General features: G+C 40.4%; 1 protein-coding gene across 4 annotated transcripts in view; it reads right to left on the reverse strand.

Moving 5' to 3' along the window:
* The window catches only part of LOC129868768 (transcription initiation factor TFIID subunit 6-like), a 47,429-nt gene that overhangs the window by 2,354 nt on the left and 32,195 nt on the right, over positions 1-12,880 (reverse strand). For 3 of the 4 annotated variants that reach the window (XM_055942987.1, XM_055942986.1, XM_055942988.1), the window contains 6 exons: positions 5,385-5,486; positions 4,919-5,101; positions 4,670-4,744; positions 2,613-2,738; positions 2,133-2,306; positions 1,673-1,864 (listed from right to left, as the gene is read on the reverse strand). In XM_055942987.1, the coding sequence (XP_055798962.1) occupies positions 1,673-1,864; positions 2,133-2,306; positions 2,613-2,738; positions 4,670-4,744; positions 4,919-5,101; positions 5,385-5,486 (852 nt within the window). Of the gene's footprint in view, positions 1-298; positions 517-1,672; positions 1,865-2,132; positions 2,307-2,612; positions 2,739-4,669; positions 4,745-4,918; positions 5,102-5,384; positions 5,487-12,880 lie in introns of all 4 variants that reach the window. The other variant, XR_008761812.1, reaches the window with a different exon arrangement.

Below are 12,880 nucleotides of genomic sequence, written 5' to 3' on the forward strand. Positions count from 1 at the left end.
GGGCATCTGGATAATGACTTTTTTTTGAGAAACTTAAATGTTTATTTACGACCACACCTTATACAGCACCAGTCAAAAGTTTTGGACACACCTCATTCCAGGATTTTTTTATATAAAAAAAAACTTTCTACATTGTAGAATAATAGTGAACACATCAAAACTATGAAATAGCATGGAATCATGTAGCAACCAAAAAAAGTGTTAAACAAATCAAAATAGATTTTAGATTCTTCAAAGTAGCCACCCTTCCCTTGATGACAGCTTGGTATTCTCTCCACCAGCTTCATGAGGTAGTCACCTGGAATGCTTTTCCAACAGTCTTGAAGGACTTCCCACATATGCTGAGCACTTGTTGGCTGCTTTTCCTTCACTCTGCGGTCCAACTCATCCCAAACCATCTCAATTCAGTTGAGGTCGAGTGACTGTGTAGGCCAGGTCATCTGATGCAGCACTTCATCACACTCCTTCTTGGTCAAATAGCCTTTACACAGCCTGGAGGTATGTTGGGTCATTGTCCTGTTGAAAAACAAATGATAGTGGGACTAAGCGCAAACCAGATGGGATAGCGTATCGCTGCAGAATGCTGTAAATCACAGACAGTGTCACCAGCAAAGCACCATCCCACCTCCTCCTCCATGCTTCACGGTGGGAACAACACATGCTGAGATAAACCGTTCCCCTACTCCGCATCTCACAAAGACACGGCAGTTGAAACCAAAAATCTCAAATTTGGACTCATCAGACCAAAGGACAGATTTCCACCGGTCTAATGTCCATTGCTCATGTTTCTTGGCCCAAGCAAGTATCTTCTTATTACTGGTGTCCTTTAGTAGTGGTTTCTTTGCAGCAATTCAACCATAATGGCCTGATTCACACAGTCTCCTATGAACAGTTGAAGCTAAGATGTGCCTGTTACTTGAACTCTGTTTAAGCATTTATTTGGGCTGTAATTTCTGAGGCTGATAACTCTAATAAACGTATCTGCAGCAGAGGTAACTCTGTGTCTCCCTTTCCTGTGGCGGTCCTCGTGAGAGCCAGTTTCATCATAGCGACTGCGCTTGAAGAAAGTTTCAAAGTTCTTGAAATTTTCCGGATTGACTGACCTTCATGTCTTATAGTAATGACGGACTGTAATTTCTCTTTGTTTATTTGAGTTGTTCTTGCCATAATATGGACTTGGTCTTTTACCAAATAGGGCTATCTTCTGTATACCACCCCTACCTTGTCATAACACAATTGATTGGCTCAAACTCAATAAGAAGGAAAGAAATTAACTTAACAAAGCACACCTGTTAATTTAAATGCATTCCAGGTGACTACCTCATGAAGCTGGTTGAGAGAATGCCATTAGTGTGCTAACCTGTCATCAAGGCAAAGGGTGGCTACTTTGAAGAATCTCAAATATAAAATATGTTGATTTGTTTAACACTTTTTTGGTTACTACATGATTCCATATGTGTTAGTTCATAGGTTTGATGTCTTCACTATTATTCTACAATATAGAACATTTTAAAAATAAAAAGCCTTGAATGAGTAGGTGTGTCCAAACTTTTGACTGGTACTATATGTGAATCTAGGAGGACAGAGTGAATACTATTTATGCTCTTAAATACAATAGTCTTTGTTACTATTTCAAAGAAAACAAAAACAACAAAACTGCCGTCCACAGTACCTGCTGGGTGGAAGATGCCCCTGAGCTGGTTGCCATGACGATGTACTTGGTTGCCGGGGGCGATGGCTGCGTTGGGGTGCCTGGTCGGGTGGACATGAGGGTGAGGGAGCTGGGTACCTTGATGATGCTGGGGGTACGGGACCCCCCTGACCCTCCTATTCCGCTCTGAGACACAGTTAGGGTGGTCCGAGGCTGCAACACAGAAACAGATACAGTAGAACTTCAGATTGGGTTTTGTTATGTTACTTTACACTAACAGGATGAAGTTGCTGATATTGCCAGTCAATATCAGCATTGAAGTCCATTCCAACTTTGTTTTTCAATGAAGAGAATTGGAATTTAAGTTTACTTCTTGAACTGACTGAATTTACATATTTTTTTATACCGACATTTACATAAAATGTCATGTTTACCTAACACTAAGCCGGGTCAATAGATGTTTGACGTCCATGTGCCCTACCTGTGTGATGGTAAGTGTGGTTCTGTTGACCTGCTGGGCCTGTAGTGCTGCCTGGGCCCTGGCCTTGACCACATGAGAACACAGCATGGGCCCAAGGTAACCGTAGTCTGCCCGGTACTGCTCCACGTTGTCAGGCAGGGGACGGGTTTTAGCGATGACGCTGGCACAGTGTTTCTGAGAGAGAAGAGGATATTAGTCAAGTATCTCTCACAGATGGGTATGTGACTTTAAAAAAGGCCAGTTTCCCGGACGCAGATTAAGAAGCATGTCCAGAACTAGGTTTCCTCTGTGTCTGGGAAACTGGCCTAAATGTACTGTATGAAGAAGTGTCTATAATACTGTATGTGGTCTATGGTCTTATTTGTGTTAACAATCAGGTACATGGAGAATAAAACAAACATGTTCAATCATAAAGAGGCATTGAGTATTACAATTTGAGTTATCAATAATGAGTAGAGAACAATACGTTTGGCTCCTCACCAGTAAAAGGCTTTGGACGTGGTCTGCTCCTATCTTATCAATGTTGGAGACAACAGGTCCATCAGACACTGCTTTGATACGAGCTCCTTCTACAGTGAGCCTGGGCAGGATCAACGTCTTGATCACCTGGAGAGAGTGAGAAGAGGGAGGTAGATAGAAAGAGAGGGGCACATAAAATTTGACATACTATTTTGTGAATTATTGGTTGGTGAGCGGATCACAGACCTCACAACCATAAAGGGCAATGGGTTCTATAACTGATTAGGATCTGGCTAAAAATACTTGAATCAGTTGTAGAACCCATTGCCTTTTATGGTTGTGAGGTCTGGGATCCGCACACCAACCAAGAATTCACAAAATGGGACAAACACCAAATTGAGACTTTGCATGCCGAATTCTGTAAAAATATCCTCTGTGTACAATGTAAAACACCAAATAATGCATGCAGAGCAGAATTAGGCAGATACCCGCTAATTATCAAAATCCAGAAAAGAGCCGTTAAATTCTATAACCACCTAAAAGGACGCGATTCCCAAACCTTACATAACAAAGCCATCACCTACAGAGATGAACCCGGAGAAGAGTCCCCTAAGCAAGCTGGTCCTGCGGCTCTGTTCACAAACACAAACAGACGCCACAGAGTCCCAGGACAGCAACACAATTAGACCTAACCAAATCATGAGAAAACAAAAAGATAATTACTTGACACATTGGAAAGAATTTACCAAAAAACAGAGCAAACTGGAATGCTATTGGGTTCTAAATAGAGAGTACACATTGGCAGGATACCTGACCGCTGTGACTGACCCAAACTTAAGGAAAGCTTTGACTATGTACAGACTCAGCGAGCATAGCCTTGCTATTGAGAGAGGCCGCCGTAGGCAGACCTGGCTCTCAAGAGAAGCCAGGCTGTGTGCACACTGCCCAAAAAATGAGGTGGAAACTGAGCTGCACTTCCTAACCTTTGCCAAATGTATGACCATATTCGAGAAACATATTTCCCTCAGATTACAAAGACCCACAAAGAATTAAAAAATAAATCCAATTTGGGTGAAATATGGGGCGGTAGGGTAGCCTAGTGGTTCGAGCGTTGGGCCAGTAACCGAAAGGTTGTCAGCTCGGGATTCGATCTAGCAAGGTAAAAATCTGTTGTTCTGCCCCTGAACAAGGCAGTTAACCCACTCTTCCTCGGCCATCATTGTAAATAAGAATTTGTTCGTAACTGACTTGCCTAGTTAAATGAAGGTTAAATAAAAAAATACCACAACAGCAAGATTTCTGACCTGTTGCCACAAGAAAAGGGCAACCAGTGAAGAACATGTTTATTTATTTACTTTAACTATTTGCACATCGTTACAACAGTGTATGTAGCCCCAATATGACATTTGTAATGTTTACTGTCCAATGGCGGCGAGCTTTACACCACTCCAGCCGACGCTTGTCATTGCGCATGGTGGTCTTAGGCTTGTGTGTGGCTGCTTGGCCATGGAAACCCATTTCAGGAAGCTCCCGACTAACAGTTCTTGTTAACGCATCCCGTTGCTTCCAGAGGTAGTTTGGAACTCGGTAGTGAGTGTTGCAACCGAGGAAAGACGATTTTATCGTGTTACACACTTCAGCATTCGGTGGTCCCGTTCTGTGAGCTTGTGTGGCCTACCACTTCGCGACTGAGCCATTGTTTCTCCTAGATGTTTCCACTTCACAATAACAGCACTTACAGTTGACCAGGGCAGCTCTAGCAGGGCAGAAATTTGACAAGCTGACTTGTTGGAAAGGTGGCCTCCTATGACGGTGCCACGTTGAAAGTCACTGAGCTCTTAAGTAATGCCATTCAACTGCCAATGTCTATCTATGGAGATTGCATGGCTGTGGGCTCGATTTTATTCACCCGTCAAGCTGAAATAGACAAATCCAGTAATTTGAAAGGGTGTCTACATACTTTTGCATGTTTCCCATGCCAATAAGGCACTTTGAATTGAAGAGAGAGAAAGAGAGAGAACACACTATGGGGTGAGAACATTTCTTCAAGTGTGCAAGAGACAAAAGGCACAACTCACGTCAGGTCCTAGTTCAGACAGTCCAGCGATACAGCCGTAGCGTGTCGTCCACTGAGTCTTGTCATCCAACCAGCTCTGAGAGAAAGAGATGGAAGGTGATGTTCATGGCTAATAATAATACCACCACTTATTGTCTCAATCCCAGTATTATATGTTTAATGAATGGTGTTCATTTTTTTTTTTTTTCAAAAGTCACACACACACACCCTTATAAGTAGAAGTTGATCAATCGAATGCACCTCCACATACCTTGGTGAAGGTCTTGGTGATGCGTGACTGGATGTTGTTGGTGGTGGTGCTGAAGGTCTTACAGCTCTGGGCCATCAGACGGGCAGCGAAGTCCCTCAGAGCCCAGTGGTTGTCCACGTCAGGCCGCAAACACAGCTGCTTACTCACTATACACGTCACCACCGCTGGGATCAACTCGTGCAGCTAGACCACGACCAGGGAACCAAGAGAGGGACACATTAATGTGTTATGATCATCACTGAGTTGAGAACTGTCTGTATTGAAATACTCTATAAAGTGTATTATGATTATATGATTATATATGATTAATTAGGATGATATTAGGATTTGGTTTTCAGTTTGTGTGTAATATTGATCTGCGTCATAGTTCGGTTTAATGCGTTTTGATTTCATTTTCAGTTGACTTTGTATGATTTTTAGCTGTGTTAGAATTTGACAATATCGGAGTCATGGCGGCAGCTCTCACATATTTCTCTAGGTAGAGCGTGGGGTTGTCCATGAGGGCCTTGACCATCCTCATCAGGTAGATGAGCAGGGCCAGGTTGTTCTGCACCACGTTCACACGGACCTACGGGACAAGAGAAAGACGTAAGAGGAAAAACTAGTTAGAGGTAACGGGGTCATGATCCCGACTGCACCGAGACACCTCAGCATCACCAGGATTGTATTCATTAGATACCAAGCAGAATAAAGACGTATTGAAACAAGGAGTTGGTAACAATATTTGAGGTTTTTGTTGAAAAGAATGTATTGAATGTAATGTAACCTTTTATATTGCGTGCCCTAATGAACACAACCCAGCAGAACAGGATATAGGAGGGTAGATGGCAGGTGAGAGCAGGGCTAAATAAAACATTCTCACTGAAATGTTTTTTTGACTGAGATAAAGCCTATATAAATTCCAGCTACTTTTGAAGCACATGTTGTGCTCTAGAAACTAATATGTAACACTTAAGACACGTTTATTATAAATAAATAAAGTCATTTGTGAAATATTAGGTTTCTACATTTTCCTATTGGGATGCATTACATTGAAAATTGTACACTGTCTCTTTAAAAATGTCAGGTTTGTGATGATGAAATGCAAGAGATCGGTCATTCATGGCTACGATCATTATTGATGCAATCCCCTCTGGACTTATTGTACTTTTTAAGGATGTGGCCAGATCTACGCCCGCTTCTTTACCATCTCTTGATCCAGCTGACTCACCAGTGGGCAAGATATGTTTCTCTCCTACTGTTTTTAACAACAATTATTTAAATATGTTTCAGTCCCATATGTCAAAGTATCTTTCTGGAATGGCCTTTTAAAGAAATATTAAATCAGAAGTTTAAGAACTAATAAGATTATAGAGGTTTCATATAAATTAAGTGCTACTCAACTAAACATGATCTTCATTTATTTTTTTAAAGACTGATGTTTTACCTTCTGTAATGAACGACTAGAGAAGGTTTACTTTGAAATGGCTTTTTACTCGGAAGTCGTGGCAAAATATCTGTGGATATGTTTAAGATCATATACAATGAGTTCCAAAAGTATTGGGTCAGTGACACATTTTTGGGGGTTTTTGGCTCTGTTCTCCAGCACTTTGGATTTGAAATTATACAATGACTATGAGGTTAAAGTACAGACCGTCAAGCTTTAATGTGAGATTATTTTCATCCATATTTGGCGAGCCGTTTAGAAATTACAGCACTGTTGCACATAGTCCCCCAATTTTAGGGGACCAAAAGTATTGTGACAAATTAACTTACAAACATTTCGCTACACCCGCAATAACATCTGCTAAACACGTGTATGTGATCAATAAAATTTGATGTAGTCAAACGTTTTGTATTTGGTCCCATATTTCTAGCACGCAATGACTACATCAAGCTTGTGACTACAAACTTGTTGGCTGCATTTGCGGTTTGTTTTGGTTGCGTTTCAGATGACTTTGTGCCCAATAGAAATTCATGGCAAATAATAGTGTCATTTTGAAGTCACCTTTATTGTAAATAAGAATAGAATATGTTTCTAAACACTTCTGCATTAATGTGGATGCTACCATTATTACGGATACCGCTGAATGAATCCTGAACAATGATGAGTGAGAAAATTAAATGCACAAATATCATACCCCCAAGACATGCTAATATCTCACCATTACAATAACAGGGGAGGTTAGCATTTTTTATCATACCCCCGAGACATGCTAACCTCTCACCATTAAAATAACAGGGGAGGTTAGCATTTTATACCATACCCCCAAGACATGCTAACATCTCACCATTACAATAACAGGGGAGGTTAGCATTTTTTATCATACCCCCAAGACATGCTAACATCTCACCATTACAATAACAGGGGAGGTTAGCATTTTTTATCATACCCCCAAGACATGCTAACATCTCACCATTACAATAACAGGGGAGGTTAGCATTTTTTATCATATCCCCAAGACATGCTAACCTCTCACCATTACAATAACAGGGGAGGTTAGCATTTTTTATCATACCCCCAAGACATGCTAACCTCTCACCATTACAATAACAGGGGAGGTTAGAATTTTTTAATCATACCCCCAAGACATGCTAACATCTCACCATTACAATAACAGGGGAGGTTAGCATTTTTTATCATACCCCCAAGACATGCTAACATCTCACCATTACAATAACAGGGGAGGTTAGCATTTTTTATCATATCCCCAAGACATGCTAACCTCTCACCATTACATTAACAGGGGAGGTTAGCATTTTGTATCATATCCCCAAGACATGGCATTTTTTTCTGGGGAGGTATGATAGATTCAAACATATATTTTATCTTCTAGTTAACTGTTGAGCTATTATTAGCATGTAGGCTATTAATGTTTGTCATCTCATGTCCCAAAAAATACATCACCGACACTCGCAAACAAGGCCATAAAGTTAATTTACATTTTTCAAACGATTCATATAATTAAACTATTATTTTCAACGAAACAAACTATTTACTTTGCCATTGTATTAGTTGGTATTTGGTTCAATTGTGATGAATCGAATCATGTGAATCAAAATAGTGAATTGTGAACATTCATTTTAGTAAAAAAGATTATAGGTAGCCTTTCTTTTGGATTATGTGGCTTCAAAACTTGTTTTGTAGATACTTACAGTTGATTTGGGCATCCAATGTATGGGACATTGCAACTCAATAGATGCCTATCAGCTTGCAAAGTAAACACCTATAAGGTAGCTGAGATAAATATGACTAAACTAGAAAAGGTACATTTTCATGAACAACATTTGTGGGCTTGCTTCAGCTGAATAAAATGACTTGTAGCCTACCATAGTCGTTTGATATATTGAATGAGTGAATTATTTCAAAAGGCATAAAACGTATTTGTTTGTAATGTTGCAGTGTTTTACCTCAAGGTTGGTCAACCATCCCTCATGAGATCTAATGGGTGTGCAGACTAATTGCTGTCCCCCTCAAACAAACCACATTTGTGACTCACTGAATTCGGTCTTCTGTAGCAAAATATGAAGTTTTTTTTTTTTTTTTTTTACATTGGTAAAAAGTAGAGACTCAGAGCTACAAAATGGTATATTATACACTGCACTTTTGAGGAACAATGGGAAAGTATTTCTGCTTTGGAAGTTGATAAACTTGTAAACTCACTTGAGAAAAGCTCCTTTGAATAATTTGGTACCTACTGTAGAGCTCTCCTTTGTCTACACCCATTCAGCATTGTTCACACCCTCTTAAGCCAGCCCCACCCATCTCTTTAAGGATTCACATGTGAGGTCATGTGCTAAACAGTGAGTAGTGTAGTAAAGATTAAGACTAAAAGTGGTAAAAGTAGTAGCCTACAATAAGGAAAAATTCCAGGTAAACAAAGTGTCCAGATAAAAATATTTCATAAATATTAGATGACGCTTACCCAGACACACTGGTCTAAATTGATGGGTCATGTGAAAGAAATGCTATAACCCCCAGCCACATCCAGTGGTGGAAAAAGTACTAAATTTCCATACTTGAGTAAATGTAAAGATGCCTTAGTAGAAAACGACTGGAGTAAAAGTAAGTCACCCAGTAAAATACTACTTGAGTAAAAGTATTTGGTTTAAAAAAAAATACTTAAATAACAAAAGTAAATGGAATTGCTAAAATGTACTTAAGTATCAAAAGTAAAAATATAAATCATTTCAAATTCCTTATATTTTAAACCAGACGGCCCGATATTTTTTTTATTGACGGATAGCCAGGGGCACAATCCAACACTCAGACATAATTTACAAATGAAGCATTTGTGTTTAGTGAGTCTGCCAGATCAAATGCAGTAGGGATGACCAGGGATGTTCTCTTGATAAGTGTGTGAATTGGACAACAAGTACTTTTGGGTTTCAGGGAAAATTGGAGTGGAGTAAAAAGTACATTCTTTTAATTCAGAATGTAGTGAAGTAAAAGTTGCCAAAACTATAAATAGTAAAGTAATGTACAGATACCCCCCCCCCCAAAAAAATACTTAACTAGTACTATTAAGTATTTTTACTTAAGTACTTTACACCACTAGCCAAATACCTTCACACCAGTACATTAGCATACTTTATATACTGTTACACACTTATCACATAGTATTCCATACACAAGTTAAGGCCATGCAACCTGAGTTGAAACCTGAGTGAGGTGCACATGTACAGTACATAAACAGATGCATGCGCAATATATTTATGTGGTGGACACTTGATATTGTGGTATGTCACAAAATCATGTTATGACCACACATATCAATATTAATTGTATATGTCAATGTCTTGCTAAGTGGATGGGTCTCTGCAGAAGCTGTAAACGGTACAGCCAAATGGTTACTTGCATAGTAGCAATATCAGAAATAGAAAGTGTCAATATAAATAACATTATACAGTATGTACAAGAACAATATCAGTGATAGATGAGGTAGTTATATGCATACAATCAGGGGAAAAGTGGCTGAGCAGCAGGATAAAAAAGAAAATTAGTAACAGCAACGTGGTGTGTATGTTAGGGGAGAGTCATTTGAATAGAGGCACTGCAGATAGTGCTGATGACTGGTCCGTCAGAACCACGCATGAACAAGGGAACGTTTTAGGCCTTTTCGGAGAGCCTGTTTCTGTCCTGCCCTTGACTTTGGTGCAGGGCATGTGATGTCCATAGCCTCTTCGTCGCAAAACTCCCTGATCTTCTCAAAAAGTACAGAGTCAGGTGTTGTTGCCAGTCATAGCTTTCCACCAGCACCGTATCATCATCCAGTCCAACATCACTAACGTTACACACAGTTCATACACGCATGTTTAATGTTAGCTAGCAAGCCAACTATCTAACCTCAGCTAACGTTAGCTAGCTAACAGCAAGCTTTAACTTGGGGTCTTTCCTTTAACAGTATACATGTAATGTTAATGTTAGCTAGCTAAACATTGAACCATCATCCCAAACAATAGAGTAATAGCAATACAAACCGATTTTCATAGCTAGCCAAATAGGTTCACTGTTAGCTAGCAAGCCAGCCATCGAACTTCAGCTAGCTAGGTAACAGCAAGCTTTAACTTGCAATGAAAACAACTTTGACAAAATTAGACATGTATAATATCAAACTGTAACTAGACTCTTACCCGTATACATGGATGAAAGCTTCACGGCAGACTGCAACCCCTTTCATTAAATAAGACGTCCTGTGTCATTTCTGTTTTGTACGTACAGCTTGCTTGGCCCACTGTTTTTGTGTCAAGTCACTCTGGTTCACACTGACCGTGTGCAATGCCATAAGACGCATCTTAAGCTTTAGCCCCCACCCAAACTCTGACCATTTTACTCGCCCTAACAGAGCTGGCTAGGCCGTTTATGTTATCCAGAGCGTTGGTGACTGTAACTGTGCTCCTGGCAACAATTTAATTACGCTATTTTGACGACTTTACTGACATATTCAACCGGTGTTGACATATTCAACCATATTCAACCGGTGTTGAGCATTCGTAAATTCATCAGTTATTCTGCACTCTGGTACACTTAGAGGGGAGTGATCTGAAACAGTTGTTGCAGTGATGTTCTATTGAAATAGATACTTGCATACTGGAGATTTTTGTTAAGTTTTAATACGCAACACATTTAAAAAATGTTGTGACTTGCGACATACGCCTAGTTTTCTGAAACGGGTCACATTTTAGAAATTAGCTGCTCATCGGATCTTGATAAAGTGTCTCTGATGTGTTGAGCATTGCTTGATCAAAAGCTTGCGCACCCAGTAGGTCTCCAGACTGAGGGTTGATCACGTTTCATACAGTTGCCTAAGAGGTATTCTACTTTGGGTGGGTGTCTTACTCTATGACAGGACATGGGATCCGAGAGCAGCATCCCAGTGTCAATATTACGCTTGCTTTTTTAAAAGTACAGTAACAGTCGTGGCCAAAAGATTTGAGAATGACACAAATATTAATTTTCACAAAGTCTGCTGCCTCAGTTTGTATGATGGCAATTTGCATATACTCCAGAATGTTATGAAGAGTGATCAGATAAATTGCAAAGTCCCTCTTTGCCATGCAAATGAACTGAATCCCCAAAAACATTTTGACTGCATTTCAGCCCTGCCACAAAAGGACCAGCTGACATGTCAGTGATTCTCTTGTTAACACAGGTGTGAGTGTTGACGAGGACAAGGCTGGAGATCACTCTGTCATGCTGATTGAGTTCGAATAACAGACTGGAAGCTCCAAAAGGAGGGTGGTGCTTGGAATCATTGTTCTTCCTCTGTCAAACATGGTTATCTGCAAGGAAACACGTGCCGTCATTGCTTTGCACAAAAAGGGCTTCACAGGCAAGGATATTGCTGCCAGTAAGATTGCACCTAAATCAACCATTTATCGCATCATCAAGAACTTCAAAAAGAGCGGTTCAATTGTTGTGAAGAAGGCTTCAGGGCGCCCAAGAAAGTCCAGCAAGCGCCAGGACCGTCTCCTAAAGTTGATTCAGCTGCGGGATTGGGGCACCACCAGAGCTTGCTCAGGAATGGCAGCAGGCAGGTGTGACTGCATCTGCACGCACAGTGAGGTGAAGACTTTTGGAGGATGGCCTGGTGTCAAGAAGGGCAGCAAGAAGCCACTTCTCTCCAGGAAAAACATAATGGACAGACTGATATTCTGCAAAAGGTATAAGGATTGGACTGCTGAGGACTGGGGTAAAGTCATTTTCTCTGATGAATCCTCTTTCTGATTGTTTGGGGCATCCGGAAAAAAAGCTTGTCCGGAGAAGACAAGGTGAGCGCTACCATCAGTCCTGTGTCATGCCAACAGTAAAGCATCCTGAGACCATTCATGTGTGGAGTTGCTTCTCAGCCAAGGGAGTGGGGGCTCACTCACAATTTTGCCTAAGAACACAGCCATGAATAAAGAATGGTATAACACATCCTCCGAGAGCAACTTCTCCCAACCATCCAGGAACAGTTTGGTGACGAACAATGCCTTTTCCAGCATGATGGAGCACCTTGTCATAAGGCAAAAGTGATAACTAAGTGTCTCGGGGAACAAAACATCGATATTTTGGGTCCATGGCCAGGAAACTCCCCAGACCTTAATCCCATTGAGAACTTGTGGTTAATCTTCAAGAGGCGGGTGGACAAACAAAAACCCACAAATTCTGACAAACTCCAAGCATTGATATTGCAAGAATGGGCTGCCTTCAGTCAGGATGTGGCCGAGAAGTTAATTGACAGCATGCCAGGGCGGATTGCAGAGGTCTTGAAAAAGAAGGGTCAACACTGCAAATATTGACTCTTTGCATCAACTTCATGTAATTGTCAATAAAAGCCTTTGACACTTATGAAATGCTTGTAATTATACTTCAGTATTCCATAGTAATATCTGACAAAAATATCTAAAAACACTGAAGCAGCAAACTTTGTGGAAATTAATGTGTCATTCTCAAAACTTTTGGCCACGACTGTACACATTCCAGGGTTTTTATTTTTA

This window comes from Salvelinus fontinalis, chromosome 13 (genome assembly GCF_029448725.1).
Source record: "Salvelinus fontinalis isolate EN_2023a chromosome 13, ASM2944872v1, whole genome shotgun sequence".
NCBI lineage: Eukaryota > Metazoa > Chordata > Actinopteri > Salmoniformes > Salmonidae > Salvelinus > Salvelinus fontinalis.